Raw genomic sequence first — 16399 nt, 5'->3', positions numbered from 1 at the left:
GTCTTTTTTCCATTCAATTGCTTCCTTTCTGATTGGTTGGAAGATTGTATTCAACCCTAACAAAATGCGGCTTCGAACTCGTGCTAGTTCTATAGTCACACTTGCCTATATCACGTTGTTTCATTCAAACTATGACTTGTGACACAGCCGCATGTGAAATATTGTCATATAGAGATGTAGTTGAAAATATCCTACAGGAGATATTGGCAATTCGTCTGTTTTTTGGAAAGCAATATCGTCAAGTGTGTTTTATAACCCTTTCATAAGTACAGCTTGGCAAACTATTTCAAAGCAGCAACTCATGCAACGCGCGCGCACACACACACACACACACATATTACAAGGCAGAACTAGACAAGTATTTATAGTTATATATAAACGAAAAATGACTTTCTACAAAAGAACTCTGTTCTCATATATCCAAATTTATCCGTCTCCATTTTTTGTTTGAATATTAAGAATGTGCTTCTAAAATTCTCTCAAATTCTGTAAATGCTGATTCCAGATCAAACGCAAGTTGCCTCGCTTCTTCAGTTGACAACGAATCACTTGCTTTCATGCGGCCCAGAATCCTTAGCCATTCCTTCAATCTTCCCTTTCCCTCGAATCCACTTCGTAGTCTTTCCACCTTATCGAGTGCACTACGGAATAGAATCAGTATGAGGATCACAAATATTATTGTGGCAACCTACTCAATGAGTTCGGAAATATATGGATATATCTCATCCTTCGATAAAAGCTTCATTTCAAGGACATTTCGTGCTGTAATAAAAGTTCTAGTAGCTCTCGTTACATAAAGAATATCTGATTGGTTACCAAAACGTTCCCTGTGTTCTACTTTTGCCGGTACTCCGGCTTGAATCAGCGCGATCTGCCTCGCGGCAGGAGCTTCTATCTCGTAATCCTCTATGAAACTATCGAGAGATAAGGACCAAAACGAATTTTCAATAAACGTACTGATTGGGATTCGAAAGCCGTCCTTTGAGTGAACTGCAAGTTGTCTTGTAGCGGTTGATAAGACTCGTACATTCCCGAGTATAGTCATCTGCCTTGATGCTTGCGTTTCTCCAAGCTCTTTCCAAGTGTTCTGTTTCCTTTATGATGCAAAACAAATCTCCTAGAGCTTGAAATAATGTGCGGTCGGAGGCATCCTAAGGTGCAACCGATGAGTATATCGTAAAAAAAGGTCACAAAAATCCCTACTTCCATCAGATGAATGTCCTCTTCATTGAGTTCTTCCTCTTCTTCAAAACTAATAGTTGATCCAACGTCACTGTTCTTCTCAGCTAGAAGTTTTTCATGGTAAAGCTTCGACTGTTCTTGAGTTTCCGTTCTCTTTATGTCACCTCCAGAGTAACGCTTCTCCATACCACCTTCTCTCTGTTTGTCTGGCAACGCTTCGAATTGAGCGCTATTCCTCTGTTGATTTCGTTGAAGTTGCTGTTGTTTCGACAACTGTTTGGCTTGAGCTTCATAGGCAGAATTTTTGTACAAAGGCTGCATTTTTGGACACGAACACTACAGAGTCAATTGACAGCAACTTTGAGGGATTTGGATTTGCAGAACTATGGAAACTCTAATCCACAACCAATGGGCTCATGTGAAAAAACAATTTATTATATGAAAATTATCAAATAAAGAAATTCATTCAGAATAAAATATCCGATGCTACTTTGTTTCATTGTTAAGAGGTATCATGTTGAGAAAACATCAATGCTTGTTACCGCCTTTTGGTGACCTTTATATTCTCTCAATATGTCTCCGTTGTTCGCATCCCATAAACAAATTCTCTTATCTGAAGAACATGAAAAAATATGTTTTGCGTCTTTCGTGAAACGGCAATCCCATGCCCACTTTTGGTGTCTTCCAATCTGCCTATTAACGTACCAACGGTCTTCTGTATACACGTCTGGATTGTTTTCGTCTCCCCATATCTCTAACATACCATTATCCGCAACTGTAGCAACAAGAAGACCATCATCACTAAAACAACAACGAAGAACATAACGATTGGAGCACTTAAACTTTGCAACCTTCTCAAAGTAACCTCGAGCTTCTTCAGGAACATTATACAAATGTTTTTCCCATTGATGCCGTTTCTTTCTTCGTAACCCATTTGAATACTTCAAATCTAGTTTCGCCTTATCGAGTTTTGCACCTTCATTCGTCACAACACTTGATTTGTTAATATCGTCTCCAGGAGTAAATGCCCCAGTAATTCGACATATATACGCATAACCTGCGGAGCCTGTTGTACACATCAGTCCAGTCTTAGAACAGTAACTAAGATTCAGAAACATAGCATTATCAGTGACGGTGCTCATCTTCCCAACGACCTTCTGTTGTTCAATATCCCATATCTTCATGAAACGCCCATAGTCTGTTGTGGCAACTTGACCAGTATTCCTACCATATCCAACACTTGTTACACCCGAATCATTCTTCAAACTTGCCACAGGGTTGGAGACCCTCAAATCCCACGAGTACACGAAACAATCTTCAGAGCAAGTCACAGCGTGAGGACCAGCATCTCGGAATACAAGATCCGTTACATTGCTTCTGTGCAAGTCTAGCGTATGCACGGGAGCTTCTGCGTCTGATCTGAGATCGAAAAACGCGACCCTAGGGTTTCCACAAACTGCCAGGAGCCTTCCATCCTTTGAAAACCTTAAACGGTTAACCTGGGAGTCATTAAACTCGAAAGTTCTCTCATTGACACCAGTAGAAGGGTCCCATAGTCTAACAGTATGGTCATAGCCACCTGACACCAACTTTTTCACACCCATAATGACTTGTCCCTTGAGGACAGCAGTTTCACTCTTGTAGATAGGAACATCTGCGCGCTTCCCATAGACAAATTGGACACTCCGTGTCTCTTTAGTAGCAATTTTTGTCACAATTAGATTGTATTCAACGATATTGAGAGGAAATATTTTATATAGCACAATCTAAAATAGATAACATGAAAGAAAGGATAGGTCGTAATGCTCTTTGCTGGTAACTAGGTAAAATAATGTTAAGACCCCGCAGTGTCGTGGACGGGTGTGGTGTAGTGGTAACATCGTAGCTTCCCACGCTACGGCCCCGGGTTCGATTCCCGGCACTCGTAGAGAAACTTTTTGGCTGTGTTTAGGTTTGTAACAAAATAAAACTAGTTCGTTGTTTTTCAAGAGACCGCATTGTTTTCAATGCAATAGAATCATATTCATTTGACAAGCAACATGAATATCTAAAAATTGTAAAACTCAAAATACTCAGTTTAATCAAAGAAATGCAAAACAGAAGAAGAATATACTCAGAAGTTTCCAATTTAAGATATCTCACATGTACAGTTGCATCTTGACAAAGTTGGCCCTGAAGTAAATGGAACAATAGTCGAAACAGGAACTGTAGTTGTGGAAGGAACTGCAGTTGTAGAAGGAACAGCAGTAGGAGACACTGTTGGGATAGTTGGAGTTGTTGATGGTGTTGTAGATGGGCTAACTGTAGAAGTAGTAACTGGGGATACTGTTGCTGAAGGTAAAGAAGTAAAGTCAATGTTGTTTGTGATTGGCGGCTTTACATTTTGAGCGAATTCTCCGATGACATTTCCAGGAGGTAAGTAATTGCATATCACAAACTGCAGAGTTAAGCCATTATAAGTAGGACATTTCCGGTAACCACATCCTAGTTTTGTGGATGCAATCCAGACCACTTGAGTAAAGTGACCCGTGCTATCGGAGAAACCAGGGTCTTGGAAATTGTATTGCTTCTCTTCCAACATCCACAAGTCAACTGCTGTTTCACCAATCGTTTGATTGGGATAGGTAAAGCTAGAGCCAGCGAAATTTTGACCGTATTTTCCTCCATCTGTATTATGTTGGAACGTGCCACCCTGTCCAGGACATGCAGCAAGAACTGCAGCAGAGTCGGTGAAGGTTTGAGCAGCACTTGCTACTGAATCATCCCATTCAATAGAAGGTGCTTGGAAAATATGTCTGAAATAATTGTGTCTTGCAGTGATACCTTGAAGTTCAGGAGGTTCTTGAGCTATACATGTAGAGATAACTGTAGATATACACCAGACAAGGAACAATCCTTTGACAACTGTAAATGTTTTCTTCATTCTGTGAAATAGTTCCAAAGCAGTCATCCTGCAAGAGATGGGATTGTTTGTTTTCTTTTTATAGGTTCAGAGAATTTTTTTGGCCAATGAAGTCTGAACAAGTGGTAAACAGTTGGCATCTGTTGGAGTCCACAACTTTGTTGAGAAATCGACAAAACACGTTTTTCTCTTATTCTCTCTTTGAGATGGACCACTCGTCCACTGGATTCAATACCCAACTTGATTCACGACACGTCTCAGATTCAATCCATGACGTGGCAAATTCAACATTTTTCCTCGTAATTCGTTGGAAATGGTTTCCATTTCTCCAACTAACTTTGAAACAGCAAGTGATACCATTTTATTGAAAAGATTTTAAAATGCACATTGATTACGTTATAAGCATGCTATGAAACTTGCCAAAGAATCATTCGAAACCCTTTACCATTATCGGTAGTACAATTCGGAAGCATCACCTGCACGACGATAAAGTTTCGTTACTTCTTTAGCAATATCACTGTCAAACTCATGAGGAACTGTATCAACATCGGCAAAAGTAAGCTCCCCATTTTTACATGTAACTATCATATCTGAAGTCTCTCGAATAAGATGGTCTCTAGTATATTTGGGATCGGGACTAAACCAACATGAAAAATACAACAACAACATGAAACTAAATAAGCTTACTTAAGGATCGGTATTCTCTTTTCAGCAAAGAATAACATCAACTCCGCCACTCTCTGTGGTAAATCTTGAAATGTATTTGGCAACTTGGTCTCTCTCAGAATCCATTCGTAAAACTCCCTTATAGTATAGACTTTTGTACCTCCAAGCTCAAAAGTCTTCCCAAGAAACATTTCAGGATCCTGAGAAGCTCTTCTTATGACCATCGCAATATCATTACACCAAACAGGTTGTACTTTGCATCTACCTTCATTTACTAGTGGAATGAAAGGAAATGTTTTGACTATTATGCAAGCTCGATTGATAAAGTTATCTTCGTCCCCAAATATATCACAGGGTCTTATTATTGTAGCCGAAGGAAAAATATCTCTCACAGCTTCTTCTCCGAGTGCCTTTGTTCTCAGAAATTCTGATTTTGAGTTCTTATCCGCGCCAATCGAAGAGACATGAATAAAGTGTTCTACGCCAACTTCTTTGGCAATTTGTGCTATCGTTCTGGACGCAGTAACATGAACGTCATATAAAGAATAATATCTTGTGGGATAGTTTTTTCCCAACAAGTTGATCACAACGTTGGAGTTTTCCATTGATTTCCTTAAGGACTCGTGGTGTCTTAGTTCTATTTCAAACGGTATTATTTGACCGAGGTCTCCCATAGGCTTGAGGTGTCTAGCATCCAATTCATCTCCTCTCCAAGTTGCAATAACTTGTGATCCAACTCTTCCAAGTTGATTGACGACATATCTTCCAAGAAAACCAGTACTTCCAAAGACTGTTGCTATGACACCACTAAACGAAGAGCGTCCTCCACTTCCTCTGGCAAATATGGCAGGAGGTACTGATGAAGAAGAAGAAGAAGAAGAAGAAGAAGAAGAAGAGATAGAAGCCATACAACGTAAAGGAATCTTGGCAACATATGTTGTTGACTTTACCTGGGTTAAAAAGATATGAAGCCGTAACATGGGACTCATGACTGGTCAAGTAAGTTTTCACGCGAACCACTTAAACCAATTTTCCCAGTTCCTTTTTCACTTCCATTCTTTTTATTGGCAGCAGTCGAAGAATACTTGTAAAGCAGAGAATCATTGGATATCATAATATACACTACTGGAATAGAATAATATTATAACTTCGTACTTGAATTCTTTTTGGTCGATATTACAATGGAGGCAGCGTTGAACGCAGTGAGTGAAAAGTGTGGAACTGAGTTTAGAAACTTTCAACACTGTGTGGCAGAAAATAGAGAGAATTGGGAGGAAGTTTGTAGGCCCCAGAAAGCAGAATTTGCCAAGTGTACTTCTGAAAAGTGAGTGTAACCTTTGTTTTGTGAAGTACTTATTTACAGTCTGCATACAATAGTATGCAGTTCATGGACTTGGTGCGAGAGGGCTGTTTTTTGGAAATTCGACAATATGAAAGATGTATCAAGGAAAACAGACAGGAACCAACTCTTTGTGAAGAAAAGCGCAAAAGAGTGTTGGAATGTGGGGACAACGTGATTAGGAACAATCAAGAAGACTCTGAAAACAGTCCTTAATATTGCTATTATCCAACATAGTTTTATTTACGCAGAAATTGAAAATAAAAAGGAAAACTAGAAAGCTCCACTAATCAAAGGAGTTTCACAGTGTTTCTCTAAGCTTGTTGGAAAACCACAGAATCTAACATGGAACTTAAGCACTGGTCGATGTTCTCACTCATCAGCTCTGTCACGTCTTGTTCTAAGCGCTTTTTGGCATCAACCTTACCAACATGTGCAATAGCTGCTTGTTCCTTCGTCAACTGGCGTTCTTCTTCCAACATTTTGCTATAACTCTTTGCCAACTCTAACATGGATTGAACCGCCCTTTCGTTTTTCTCAGCTCGCTCCTCAAAATCTGTAACTTCCAAACCGGTGCTCCAGTGCTTCTTGTGTAGGTTGAGCAACATTTGTTCCTCCAACTCATTCTTACGATAAGCAACAGCCAACGAATAGTAGTGCCTATTCAAGCCATGAATTAACGCCTGTATGGAAGGTTTGTTCAAGTATCCAACATTAGAAGTAGTCTGTCGCGGCTCCTGACCCAAAAGCATGGTTTGTGGATTGATTAATCGAAAGGCGTCAATAACGACCTTTCCTTTCACAGACTGAATAGGGTCGACAACCACAGCAACTGCACGGCTATTCAGTGCCTCAAAGCTTTGTTGTGTGTTGATATCTACACCTGAAAGCCAACAGCCAAAACCAGGATGAGAATGATACCATCCAACAACCATTTCTGGTCGACCAGTTTGTTTCAACATATCCAACATTTTTGTCTGTCAGGAAATAAGAACAACACAAAGTGGAGAATGAAAAATGTATTATTACCTGAAAAACAGGGTCCACCGCTTCAACGCTGACACCTGTACCACTTTGAGGCATAGCAAATACGTCTACCACCTTTACCGTATAGTCATCAACAAAGTCTCCCAGCATGAGGCCCATGACTTCCATAGGAACCCCTGCTCTTCCTAAAAACTATTCAACTCAAAGGAAAGAGCGAGTCAAGTTTTTACTCACCATGCTTAAGCATCTTTAACAAGGCTAGTGAAGAAATATATATCGTTTCAGCGGTGTCGTTCGTGGGAGCATCGGGTTGCGGTCCACTCTATATAAAAACCTGTCAACTGTTTTGCTCTAATAATATTACCCGCAAAGGTACCTGAGTTTGTGTAAAAAGGCGCTGCAAACGTTCCATTTAGCCAACGATTCAGAAAATGAAAAGAGTTTTGAATGAGTGTAAGAGTGGAGCGACTAAACTCCATAGAGTTTCTTTTCTCTGGATGTCCTGTGTTTAAAGCATAGTTTCACATGGCTATTTTGAAAGCTTGAAAAACATTGTGACTCTTTATCAAATGATCTACAGAAAAATATTCAATAACTGCAAAAGTTTTACTTGTTCGAGTTGAACGATATGCGCCTATTAAAAACCAAGACGAGTTTTCTCCCGAATAGCCTGTGAACTATGTGAAAGTTGGCTTACATACAGAAAAGCTTTCCAAAGTGCCTTGTTGAGGTTACTACAGGTTCTTTAATAAAGAGTTTGTTGTAGAAAACAATCAAGTAGGAATACTTTATCAAAAGTCTTCTAAGGACAGAGTTTGTCTTCCAGCCAAATACGCTCGTTGAAGTATTCAAAAAAAGCCAAAAGCACCAGACAGTAAGTAGAGAAATATCACTCACCCCGATAGACAACGAGCAACTTGTTCAGCACGGCGGCGACGAGTTCCTTTGTAACCAAGAAAAAGTATTCTTGTACCACTGCTGCGTGCTCAGAAAACTACATAAATAAAGTAGAATGAGTCAAGCACAGTGAAAGTTTCTCTGGCATTTGGCTCATACGCTAAAAGCCATTGAATAAGTGACCATTAACGTTACATACAAATGCCATATACAAAAATAACCATATCATCTTTCCTCCTCTATTTGAGAAAACTCTAATCTAATATGTTCAATCAGCATCTTTGAAAAGAATTCAGTATTCTTTATATAGAAAATAAAAATGAAACAGAACATTCGAGAAGAAATACTTGAGTCTCCTATTTCATTCTATCAGAACAAGAAACGGAATAGACTATGCTCACTTGGCCCTTCTCCTCCTCACTGAGGGCCGATTCATTTCTACGGAATGAACGCTAGCGGTGGTAGTCTGCGCATTCTTTCACGTTGGTACACATGATTAACGCTCTGTTCTATAACTTACCTTATACTACAAGGTTTAATTACTATCACGCCCTTGTGGAAACGAAATTGGTGTTCTAGCTCGGAATCTCAGAGAACTGCATATATTGTCTCTGTTGCTCGAACTGCTATAGGTTTGTACCGTCCGTCGTTGGAAGGTCTCTTGTCTTTTATAAGGTTGGAATGAATAGGATCATATGGTGGAGCTCTCAAAGAATATACGGCTCCTCAACTTGGTAAATTGTTTTTGGTTGAAAAGCCTAGATTGTATCTGACAGGAGAGGTAGGAGGTTTGGCTATTCGAAGAGCAGTGGAAGTATCAGGAATAGACAAGGTACTGGTTGCAAAAATACAGTATGATGATTGTTCGCTATTAATTGCCTCTTTTCGGTTGCTTGTTTATAGAGTAAGATTGACGAGATATATTTTGGTAACGTATTATCCGCTGGGGTTGGACAAGCAGTACGTAAAAGACTGTTCATTTGTTTTATTACTGTCAATTTGTTTTTCTTAGCCAGCCAAACAAGCATGTATGGCAGCAGGTCTAGCAGATACAATACCTTGTACTACAGTAAATAAGGTTGGTCAATCGTTTGTTTCTGGAGCATAGTAGTAGCCTAACGAACTGTAGGTGTGCTCGTCTGGTTTGAAATCAACTGTGTTCGGCGTTCAGTCTATTCAGTTGGGACTAGCAAACATTGTAGTCGTTGGAGGAATGGAAAGTATGACCAAAAGTCCTTATTATATTGATAGATTGGTATTGTCGTTTGTACTCATCTTGTATAATCTGACAAAGAAGATATTTAGCGTTTTGGAGCTCGAATGGGAGATGTCAAAGCAGTTGACGGTATGATTCATGATGGATTATGGGATCCTTATGAAGACTTTCATATGGGTAGAAAAGATTTTTTCATGTCGAGTTTTGAATTGTTAAGAGCAACTTAGGAATGTGTGGTGAACACTGCGCTGAAGAACTTCAAATATCACGAGCGGAGCAAGATAACTATGCTACAAAATCGTATTCTAGAGGTTTGCCTAGTATCATTGTCACGAATCATTTATCTTATTCATGATTTTGTTACATTCAGCTGCAAAAGCCACTCAGTTAGGTTCCTTTAAAAATGAAATTGTTCCTATAACGTTAAGTGATGGCACCGTTTTTGATGCAGATGAAGAAGTGAAAAGATTCAAAGAAGTTGATCGTCTAGGAGAATTGAAAACAGTCTTTAAGAAACAAAATGGAACTGTCACTGCTGGAAATTCGAGCAAGCTGAGTGATGGAGCGGCTGCATTAGTACTAGCAAGTGGTCAGGCAGTTCGAGAATATGGCCTGAAGCCGGTTGCAAAGATAATGAGTTATGCAGATGGAGAACAAGCTCCTATTCGTTTTCCAACCACTCCTGCCAAGGTAAATCTCATATATTCATCTCTTTTTTGAAGAATATAAAAGTTATCCAAGGCCGTAAAAATAGCTCTTGAAAGAGCAAAACTTGCCACAAAAGATGTTGACTTTTGGGAAATCAACGAGGCATTTTCTGTCGTTGCAGTTGCAAACTGTAAGCTTTTAGATTTGAATCCGGAACATGTCAACATTTATGGAGGTGCAGTTTCACTCGGTCATCCCATTGGCGCTTCTGGTGCTCGTATCTTAGTGACACTTACTTCTGTATTGCAGCAGACCAGTGGAAGTATAGGAGTTGCAGCGATATGTAATGGTGGTGGTGGAGCAACTTGTGTAGTTATTGAAAGAACTACTTAAAACTTGACAAATTTTCATTCCATGCAAATACAAGCAAACAAATCTTTTAGGAAAGTTGATTGCGTAACAGATGCAATCTTAACCAGTGTTTTGCATCCCCGCCGCAATGGCTTTCATTGAGATAACCAAAGTATCCACAATTGTCTGAGTTTCCGTACCAGCACGAAGTCTCTTGAGGATTTCTACTTGCACGATATGCATAGGAGTCAACCACTGACGACGACTATCCATTGCTCGTTGCATAACCTAAGAATGATTACTAAGTTACAACATGGAAAGGGTTTCAAACGACTTTCTCACAATGTCATTGTCTAACAAACGCTTCTCACCAGTCACATACAATACCATATCGATGGTTTCAGCTAAAAGTTTTCTCAACGAACTTCCAAACGACTGTAACTCTTTAGGAACTAGCTCCGTATCATACTTTGCTGATATTCGACTATCTGCTTTGGCAAGAACCATAGTCATCAAGTCAAAATAGGAGTGAACAAAAGGCCATTCCTTTCCAAAAAAAATTAGATGCATGACTAGTATGTTTCGGCGTTTTATTACCTTGTACATCGACTGAAGAGTTTCTAATTTATTCGTTTTCTTCGCATAATCAATCGCCGCACCAGTTCCCAACCAAACAGGCAAATGGAGTCTGGTCTGGTTCCACGCAAATATCCATGGAATGGCACGTAAAGTTTCCACTCCACCATCCTTTGAACACAACAACTGAGCCGCTTTTAAAAAAAATAGGATCTCTATCTCACCTTACGCTTTTGAGGACGTGAACCGATATTCAAACGTCCAATTTCTTGTTCTGGAGTGGCATAACGAAAGTATTTTACAAAGTCTGGCTTTTCATATACAACACTGCGATATGTTTTGTAGGATATCTGACTCATGGCATCCATAAGTTCTCTCCATTCTGACTTGACTTGTGAATATGGCATCATTTCAGCTTTAAGAATAGCAGTCAAATAACATTCTAACGTCCGATCAGCTAAACCAGGTAAATCAAAATCTTGCTGAATAACCTCTCCTTGAATTGTTACTCTGAAATATTTATTGATTGTCCCAGGTGGTTGCGAAAGTATAGCAAGATGCTGTGGTCCTCCACCACGACCAACCGTTCCACCACGACCTGGCATATTTCAGTAAAAAACTTGTAAACTTAACATTTCTTACCATGAAAGAATCTCAGAGTCACTCCATATTTTTCGGCAACTCTGGTGAGACTTTCTTGAGCCTTGTAAAGTTCCCAGGCGCTGGTTAGCCTACCGCCATCCTTTCCAGAGTCACTATATCCAACCATAATTTCCTGAATATTCCCAAAGGACTCCTGAGCAAAGTCTTTCAGTATTGTATAATGAGAAAAAGAAATAAAAACTTACCTCAAGGTGTTGTCGATACCAAGTATTCGAGAACAAAGTTTCCATCATCTTTGTCGCATTTTGCAAAGCATGGATGGTCTCCAGTAAAGGAACAACCCGTTGTGTCGGGCGACTCATGCAGAACTCCCGTTGGAACACTTCCACCTGAGCTCAAAAGTTTGAATTCTGACTATTATAAAATATGATTACTTACAAGTAAAACATCAGAAGATGCCATACACATCGAAATGATATAAGCACCAAGACTGGAAGCACCCAAGTCAGCGCAAACTTGAAATGTGTCCAATACTTCTTGCACCTAAACAAAGCATTTGAGACTAACTTCCAAAAACGGCTCACTACAGTCCCTCACATTCTCATCGCAGGGAAAACGACGAGGAATCAGAGGTCGACGACTGGAAAGAACTTCATTCAAAAACGACAACCTCGTCTCTTCATCCCATTGAGAATAGTCTCCCATTCCGATGTATCCTGTTATTGCCGCCATAGCTTTCGTATGTCTATCTGCTTCTTGTCTTTCCCAATAGCATTCACATACTTCTCTTTCAATATACAAATCAACTTACCGAATGTCCAATCGAACCAATTCCAAACCAAAACATTTGGCCTGTCGAATAAAGTCCTTCAAATGGTCTTCTGCTATGACGCCGTCTCCTGTGTCGTGCAATGAACGATACATGACGTATAGAGGTTCGAGTAATTCATCTATATGAGTGTATATAGGTGCTTGTGGGTCCTAATATACAACAATTATTCCTCCAAATGCGGTCAAACATTATTACTCAACCTACAGGCTCTGCTGTCGGTCTGTCACTTAATATGTTTTCCGTATACACTTTTGTTGCCGTCAAACGATCTCGAATATATGCCAATAACAATCGATATGGTTCCGCTGGAGGAACATGATTCCAAAATTCTTTATATTTCAGTCTTTCCTATACAATATTTCCTAATGTATGATATAATGGAAATTGGTGAATTTCATTTACCTTTTCCAAGTATTCGGAGTTTGTTAGGGGTAGCCTTTTGTTGTATTCATGCAGCTCATCTGACGCATAATGCAACGACAAATCAAACAGGAGATCTTCTACTTCTTGCAGGTACAGATTGAGAGCTCTTAATCGATTCAACAGACAGACTCTTCTGGTTACATCAGCTGTAACGAATGGATTTCCTAGCAAGAAATGGATTATCTCCTCACACAGAATACCTTCTCTCCACTCTCCTTACCATCTCTATCACCTCCGGCCCAAGAACCAAACAAAAATGGAACGGTGTCCAAAGGCAACGGGGGAGCTCCAATTTTCGCTAAAGAGCGATCAATAGAGCGAATATATCTTGGAACTGCTTGCCAAATAGTATCTTCAACTACTTGTAAAGCGCTTCTGGCTTCATCTTCAGGCTTCGGCTTCGTTCTTCTTACTTCATCAGTACGCCTAATAAAGCAGAGTTTTCAATCAACCAAAACGAATCTACAAAAATATACCATAATGCAGATAAGGCACACTCCAAAATTTGCTCCAACCTTTCTCGTTCTGCCGGAGTCAAGTCGGTTCGATCTCGTTCGAGCAAACAAGTTGCTAGCTTTGATAACTTTGATAATAAACTTCGCCTTACAGCTTGCGTCGGGTGCGCAGTGAGTACCATTTCACATTGGATCTGACAAATATAGCTGTGAATTTCTTCTGGTGTAAAACCGTGATTTAGTAACTCTTGAAAGATTTCATCGCAAGAATATCTTTGAAACATTTCAGAGTCCCCCCTTTCAAACGCTCTCCTTCTTCGAAGTCGGTGAACGTAATCAGCATAGTTGACAATGTTACACATATTTGAAAAAAAAGAAGTTGCCTACAAGGAGCTTATAAAGCGGCAAAACAACCAAGAAATTTACAAACCATCAACATTTTGTTTTCTGGTAAGGACTCAATATACCGGCATAAGTCTACAAAGTTGGTATCTTGCTGTTGAGTATCATATATGTAAGAAAGCTCTCGAATCTTCTCTATAGCCTCATACGTTTCGTGCCCACAACGAGAACCTATGATATTCAAAAGGGAACTTCTGATGTAATCTATGTCACTCTTCAAGGGTAAAGCAAAGTCAACGCTTTCCTTGTATTTCCCATCCTTTCTACTAACGAAGCTTTCGTAGCTTGCACTGCTTGTGAGATCTAAAGATGTCGGCGTCTCCATAAGTCCGTCTCTCTTTCAATATTTGAAGGCCAACGAAAAATTCAATGGGCCTAAATTCACTTATTATTCGACAGTTGATGTTGGAATGAGAATTGCCTAGTCCTTGGCGATTAGATGTCCTTTCGTTGTTAGATACTGGTTGACAGCTTTCGAGAGAAGCTTCTTGGTTTGCCAATCAATTTTGTGTTGAACAGATCAATGTATCATTCGTAGCCAAAAAAGAATATCACGAAATATTGTCAAGGAAGAATGCACTGCGAATATTTTGGAGCTCTGCAACCTGGTTATGTTACTTCAAAAGTTGAATTGCACTCTCGAAACTAAAAGTGGGCAATAGATAACTTCTTTATCAGCTCGAAGTGTTTTAACTGAATCAAGATAATTACTTGTTATGCTACTAACATTGCCAACCGAAGACATGTCAACTATTCAAAGCTGCTAAAATTTTTTCCATCGGTTCAAATGATTCAAGGAGTACCGTGGATTTTCAAGTATTGCCGACGTTTTCTTTGTAACTATCGTATGGCCATAGGAGGATGTTGCCTCTTCAGGATCCAAAAAGGTCTCCTTTTCGTAGTTATAATATATTATCAACAGCTTGCGATAGAGCGATTGCCTGCAATTCAAGAAGAGAAGAAGCTGCGACAGAAATGAAAGAAACAGCAAATAAGCCACGAACATTGTGATAAGAGCTTTGATATTCCTTGTGAATCGAATAAAGATATGAGGAACAATACAGAAAGTTGCTATGAACAGTATTTTGAGCTTATATAGCCTTGAAGACATCAGTTCTGCATCTTTTTTAACTAACAAACTTACCAAAGACGAAACAAGTTCTCTTCACGCTGCATCCATGGCACTGAGATTTTCAAGCAATGTTCAGTGTCATCTATAGTTTCTTCTTGAGAATTACGATAAGAAGCTGAAGTATAAATATGAATAACAAAGTCGATCAAGGAGAAATATTGTATAGTGAACAGAGCGTCGAAGCATAGTGTTCCTACTTCATATGAGTTACCCACTGTGAGTATCAAATTTTCCACCAACCTGTTATATATTCACAATAACGCGGAACCAATAGCCAACTAGTTGTAATACATGCAAATAAAGTTAAAGGACCAAGAAGATAAGATAGAAAGAGCGCAAATAAAGTGGAGTTCCATCTGACATATGACCCCTTCGAAACAGTACATTTCCACTTTTTCCTGACAATGAGCAGAATACTAGCAACAAGAGAAACGCGAAATAAACAAATTACATGGAAGGAACGATTGATATCTTTGATGTTCTTGATCTGAGCTACGGTCATATCCTTTGTGTAGCTATCCCATGAACGTTACTTACTTGTCTCTTGTAGTGAAGATATATTTTTCTGGAATGAGGAGAAAGGAAGATGGCTGACCACCATTTGTAGGGTTTCAAACTAACTCCGGCATTAAAGGATAAGAAATTCAAATGAATGTTGCTACCTTGAAACTTTATAACGCAAGAGTCGACTGTTGAGAAAGATTCCATGTGAGACAGGATCTGCGTTATAACCCACAGGAAGTCTGCGCATACAAATGCTAAAATATTTTACCTCACAGCTGAAGCATCGAACCGTTTCTGCAGGGACTACAGCAGTTCCAATATCAAATTCTTGAAACCATGTTCAAAACCTTACCTTTCAAAGGAAAATAAGGCTTCATTAAGAGATCCTTAAAATAGGTGTTGAACCAAGCCACAAGTTGGGGCTTCTTTCCAAGTGTATTTGCTTCTAATGTTGATAACATATGCTGGTAAACAGAAGCATCTGGTTTAAGTCCCATAACGTCAGGTTCAAAATAATCTCCCTTTTTCAGATCAATGAAATGCCATGAGAAAGAACCACCTTGCTACCTTATAGATAGAAGCACAAAAACAGCCACATCTAAACATTTCTTCCACTGATGGAGAAATTACTAAAGAATTAGGTTCCACGTAAACTACTGCCTTGTATTCAGCCAATGCCCAAGAATGTATTCGAAGCCATTCGAGGCGTCTCGTTTCAATAATATACTGATTGGAAGGTAACGAGAATTTCAGAACGTCCCATCCGCAACCTTTCAAAGTTTTCCAGTTCTTCTCCTTGTCCCCAGGGTACCATCTTACACCACTATCACCCTTGGATCCTAACACGATTGCTATCATATCTCTTGACGTGCCAAAATGCGACTGGATACTTCTTGCTAAAACACATGCATCGATTGCATCTTCATCGTTTGCAACCGAGGTAACGAACGCTTCAATACCGTCATCCATTTCTTCATTGTATTCTTGTCTATGAAAAGGTCCCATGAACTCGATTTCCGATACAAACGCAGGTTCTCTATATGAAGTACTAGGAATGGGTTCTTCGGGAACTCTTCCAAGAGAGGTATGATACTGTTGTAAATTTTCTCCATTACTAATTTTCATCAGAGTAGGAGCCATCCTTGATGAAGGCAACGCCTCTCTCTGTCTCTCGTGAATTGAAGAAACAATTGGCACTACTGTTAGTAGAAATAACAACCTCATCCACTCCTTCATGTTTCAATTACTTATAATGACAAAATACGGGGATAAATATGGATGAAT

General features: G+C 39.5%; 9 protein-coding genes and 1 non-coding gene across 11 annotated transcripts; 3 read left to right on the top strand and 7 right to left on the bottom strand.

Moving 5' to 3' along the window:
• Positions 1-316: 316 nt before the first annotated feature.
• Gasu_26440 (ESCRT-I complex subunit VPS28) lies at positions 317-1587 on the bottom strand. The gene is made up of 4 exons (XM_005706522.1): positions 1204-1587; positions 958-1151; positions 693-914; positions 317-641 (listed from the first exon to the last, which is right to left on the bottom strand). The coding sequence occupies exons 1-4, from the start codon at positions 1501-1503 to the stop codon at positions 455-457; spliced, it is 903 nt and encodes a 300-aa protein (XP_005706579.1). The 5' UTR covers positions 1504-1587; the 3' UTR covers positions 317-454.
• A 10-nt stretch (positions 1588-1597) lies between these two features.
• Positions 1598-2867, bottom strand: Gasu_26430 (G protein beta subunit-like protein). The gene has a single exon (XM_005706521.1). It carries the CDS (start codon positions 2784-2786, stop codon positions 1695-1697), a length of 1092 nt encoding a protein of 363 aa, XP_005706578.1. The 5' UTR covers positions 2787-2867; the 3' UTR covers positions 1598-1694.
• Positions 2868-3038: 171 nt separating this feature from the next.
• On the top strand, positions 3039-3109 carry Gasu_nc0026. Its single transcript has one exon. It is a non-coding gene; the product is annotated as a tRNA-Gly (tRNA).
• Positions 3110-3243: 134 nt separating this feature from the next.
• On the bottom strand, positions 3244-4397 carry Gasu_26420 (uncharacterized protein). Its single transcript, XM_005706520.1, has 2 exons — positions 4334-4397; positions 3244-4159 (listed from the first exon to the last, which is right to left on the bottom strand). Exons 1-2 carry the CDS (start codon positions 4373-4375, stop codon positions 3311-3313), a joined length of 891 nt encoding a protein of 296 aa, XP_005706577.1. The 5' UTR covers positions 4376-4397; the 3' UTR covers positions 3244-3310.
• Positions 4398-4416: 19 nt separating this feature from the next.
• Gasu_26410 (NADH dehydrogenase (ubiquinone) 1 alpha subcomplex 9) lies at positions 4417-5877 on the bottom strand. Its single transcript, XM_005706519.1, has 2 exons — positions 4772-5877; positions 4417-4721 (listed from the first exon to the last, which is right to left on the bottom strand). Exons 1-2 carry the CDS (start codon positions 5737-5739, stop codon positions 4532-4534), a joined length of 1158 nt encoding a protein of 385 aa, XP_005706576.1. The 5' UTR covers positions 5740-5877; the 3' UTR covers positions 4417-4531.
• Positions 5878-5907: 30 nt separating this feature from the next.
• Gasu_26400 (coiled-coil-helix-coiled-coil-helix domain-containing protein 5) lies at positions 5908-6369 on the top strand. Its single transcript, XM_005706518.1, has 2 exons — positions 5908-6074; positions 6128-6369. The coding sequence occupies exons 1-2, from the start codon at positions 5932-5934 to the stop codon at positions 6303-6305; spliced, it is 321 nt and encodes a 106-aa protein (XP_005706575.1). The 5' UTR covers positions 5908-5931; the 3' UTR covers positions 6306-6369.
• Positions 6370-6376: 7 nt separating this feature from the next.
• Gasu_26390 (26S proteasome regulatory subunit N11) lies at positions 6377-7587 on the bottom strand. Its single transcript, XM_005706517.1, has 4 exons — positions 7453-7587; positions 7311-7398; positions 7119-7261; positions 6377-7066 (listed from the first exon to the last, which is right to left on the bottom strand). Exons 1-4 carry the CDS (start codon positions 7486-7488, stop codon positions 6404-6406), a joined length of 930 nt encoding a protein of 309 aa, XP_005706574.1. The 5' UTR covers positions 7489-7587; the 3' UTR covers positions 6377-6403.
• Positions 7588-7607: 20 nt separating this feature from the next.
• On the top strand, positions 7608-10282 carry Gasu_26380 (acetyl-CoA C-acetyltransferase). Its single transcript, XM_005706516.1, has 12 exons — positions 7608-8268; positions 8364-8455; positions 8507-8605; positions 8663-8707; positions 8759-8805; positions 8877-8933; positions 8986-9051; positions 9103-9228; positions 9279-9366; positions 9417-9500; positions 9560-9879; positions 9931-10282. The coding sequence occupies exons 2-12, from the start codon at positions 8419-8421 to the stop codon at positions 10228-10230; spliced, it is 1269 nt and encodes a 422-aa protein (XP_005706573.1). The 5' UTR covers positions 7608-8268; positions 8364-8418; the 3' UTR covers positions 10231-10282.
• A 4-nt stretch (positions 10283-10286) lies between these two features.
• On the bottom strand, positions 10287-13837 carry Gasu_26370 (phosphoenolpyruvate carboxylase). Its single transcript, XM_005706515.1, has 14 exons — positions 13508-13837; positions 13099-13460; positions 12843-13048; positions 12602-12786; positions 12404-12547; positions 12179-12348; positions 11965-12127; positions 11806-11910; positions 11613-11756; positions 11407-11560; positions 10989-11362; positions 10786-10935; positions 10531-10734; positions 10287-10476 (listed from the first exon to the last, which is right to left on the bottom strand). Exons 1-14 carry the CDS (start codon positions 13802-13804, stop codon positions 10309-10311), a joined length of 2826 nt encoding a protein of 941 aa, XP_005706572.1. The 5' UTR covers positions 13805-13837; the 3' UTR covers positions 10287-10308.
• A 9-nt stretch (positions 13838-13846) lies between these two features.
• On the bottom strand, positions 13847-16387 carry Gasu_26360 (transferase, transferring glycosyl groups / transferase, transferring hexosyl groups). Of its 2 annotated transcripts, XM_005706513.1 has the most exons (7): positions 15683-16387; positions 15468-15636; positions 15348-15418; positions 15149-15280; positions 14852-15098; positions 14624-14804; positions 13847-14579 (listed from the first exon to the last, which is right to left on the bottom strand). In XM_005706513.1, the coding sequence occupies exons 1-7, from the start codon at positions 16349-16351 to the stop codon at positions 14243-14245; spliced, it is 1806 nt and encodes a 601-aa protein (XP_005706570.1). In that variant the 5' UTR covers positions 16352-16387; the 3' UTR covers positions 13847-14242. The 2 variants fall into 2 exon arrangements, with proteins under 2 accessions (XP_005706570.1, XP_005706571.1); XM_005706514.1 differs by having other exon boundaries at positions 13997-14804.
• Between the last annotated feature and the right edge of the window lie 12 nt (positions 16388-16399).

Source organism: Galdieria sulphuraria (assembly GCF_000341285.1).
Source record: "Galdieria sulphuraria unplaced genomic scaffold scaf_19, whole genome shotgun sequence".
NCBI lineage: Eukaryota > Rhodophyta > Bangiophyceae > Galdieriales > Galdieriaceae > Galdieria > Galdieria sulphuraria.
This window is presented reverse-complemented; position numbering and strand designations above follow the sequence as displayed.

What these genes read in the sequence shown, in the direction of transcription:
- Gasu_26430 (XM_005706521.1), bottom strand. Translation starts at nt 2,786, where the DNA reads ATGGGTGTGAAAAAGTTGGTGTCAGGTGGCTATGACCATACTGTTAGA.
- Gasu_26400 (XM_005706518.1), top strand. Translation starts at nt 5,932, where the DNA reads ATGGAGGCAGCGTTGAACGCAGTGAGTGAAAAGTGTGGAACTGAGTTT. An exon ending in GCCAAGTGTACTTCTGAAAA is followed by an intron (nt 6,075 to 6,127) that starts GTGAGTGTAACC and finishes TGCATACAATAG; the next exon opens with TATGCAGTTCATGGACTTGG.
- Gasu_26420 (XM_005706520.1), bottom strand. Translation starts at nt 4,375, where the DNA reads ATGTTGAATTTGCCACGTCATGGATTGAATCTGAGACGTGTC. An exon ending in GATTGAATCTGAGACGTGTC is followed by an intron (nt 4,160 to 4,333) that starts GTGAATCAAGTT and finishes ACCTATAAAAAG; the next exon opens with AAAACAAACAATCCCATCTC.
- Gasu_26410 (XM_005706519.1), bottom strand. Translation starts at nt 5,739, where the DNA reads ATGAGTCCCATGTTACGGCTTCATATCTTTTTAACCCAGGTAAAGTCA. An exon ending in AAGAGAATACCGATCCTTAA is followed by an intron (nt 4,722 to 4,771) that starts GTAAGCTTATTT and finishes ATGTTGGTTTAG; the next exon opens with TCCCGATCCCAAATATACTA.
- Gasu_26380 (XM_005706516.1), top strand. Translation starts at nt 8,419, where the DNA reads ATGAACGCTAGCGGTGGTAGTCTGCGCATTCTTTCAC. An exon ending in AAGTATCAGGAATAGACAAG is followed by an intron (nt 8,806 to 8,876) that starts GTACTGGTTGCA and finishes GCTTGTTTATAG; the next exon opens with AGTAAGATTGACGAGATATA. An exon ending in CTTATTATATTGATAGATTG is followed by an intron (nt 9,229 to 9,278) that starts GTATTGTCGTTT and finishes GAAGATATTTAG; the next exon opens with CGTTTTGGAGCTCGAATGGG.
- Gasu_26370 (XM_005706515.1), bottom strand. Translation starts at nt 13,804, where the DNA reads ATGGAGACGCCGACATCTTTAGATCTCACAAGCAGTGCAAGCTACGAA. An exon ending in TTGGTTCGATTGGACATTCG is followed by an intron (nt 12,128 to 12,178) that starts GTAAGTTGATTT and finishes CTATTGGGAAAG; the next exon opens with ACAAGAAGCAGATAGACATA. An exon ending in CTCTTCAGTCGATGTACAAG is followed by an intron (nt 10,735 to 10,785) that starts GTAATAAAACGC and finishes TTTTTTGGAAAG; the next exon opens with GAATGGCCTTTTGTTCACTC.
- Gasu_26390 (XM_005706517.1), bottom strand. Translation starts at nt 7,488, where the DNA reads ATGGAACGTTTGCAGCGCCTTTTTACACAAACTCAG. An exon ending in GCCTTTTTACACAAACTCAG is followed by an intron (nt 7,399 to 7,452) that starts GTACCTTTGCGG and finishes GTTTTTATATAG; the next exon opens with AGTGGACCGCAACCCGATGC. An exon ending in GTTAAAGATGCTTAAGCATG is followed by an intron (nt 7,262 to 7,310) that starts GTGAGTAAAAAC and finishes AATAGTTTTTAG; the next exon opens with GAAGAGCAGGGGTTCCTATG.
- Gasu_26360 (XM_005706513.1), bottom strand. Translation starts at nt 16,351, where the DNA reads ATGAAGGAGTGGATGAGGTTGTTATTTCTACTAACAGTAGTGCCAATT. An exon ending in TTTGTGCTTCTATCTATAAG is followed by an intron (nt 15,637 to 15,682) that starts GTAGCAAGGTGG and finishes GATCTGAAAAAG; the next exon opens with GGAGATTATTTTGAACCTGA. An exon ending in TTATTGTGAATATATAACAG is followed by an intron (nt 14,805 to 14,851) that starts GTTGGTGGAAAA and finishes CATATGAAGTAG; the next exon opens with GAACACTATGCTTCGACGCT.
- Gasu_26440 (XM_005706522.1), bottom strand. Translation starts at nt 1,503, where the DNA reads ATGCAGCCTTTGTACAAAAATTCTGCCTATGAAGCTCAAGCCAAACAG. An exon ending in CGGCTTTCGAATCCCAATCA is followed by an intron (nt 915 to 957) that starts GTACGTTTATTG and finishes ATCTCTCGATAG; the next exon opens with TTTCATAGAGGATTACGAGA. An exon ending in TATATTTCCGAACTCATTGA is followed by an intron (nt 642 to 692) that starts GTAGGTTGCCAC and finishes TCTATTCCGTAG; the next exon opens with TGCACTCGATAAGGTGGAAA.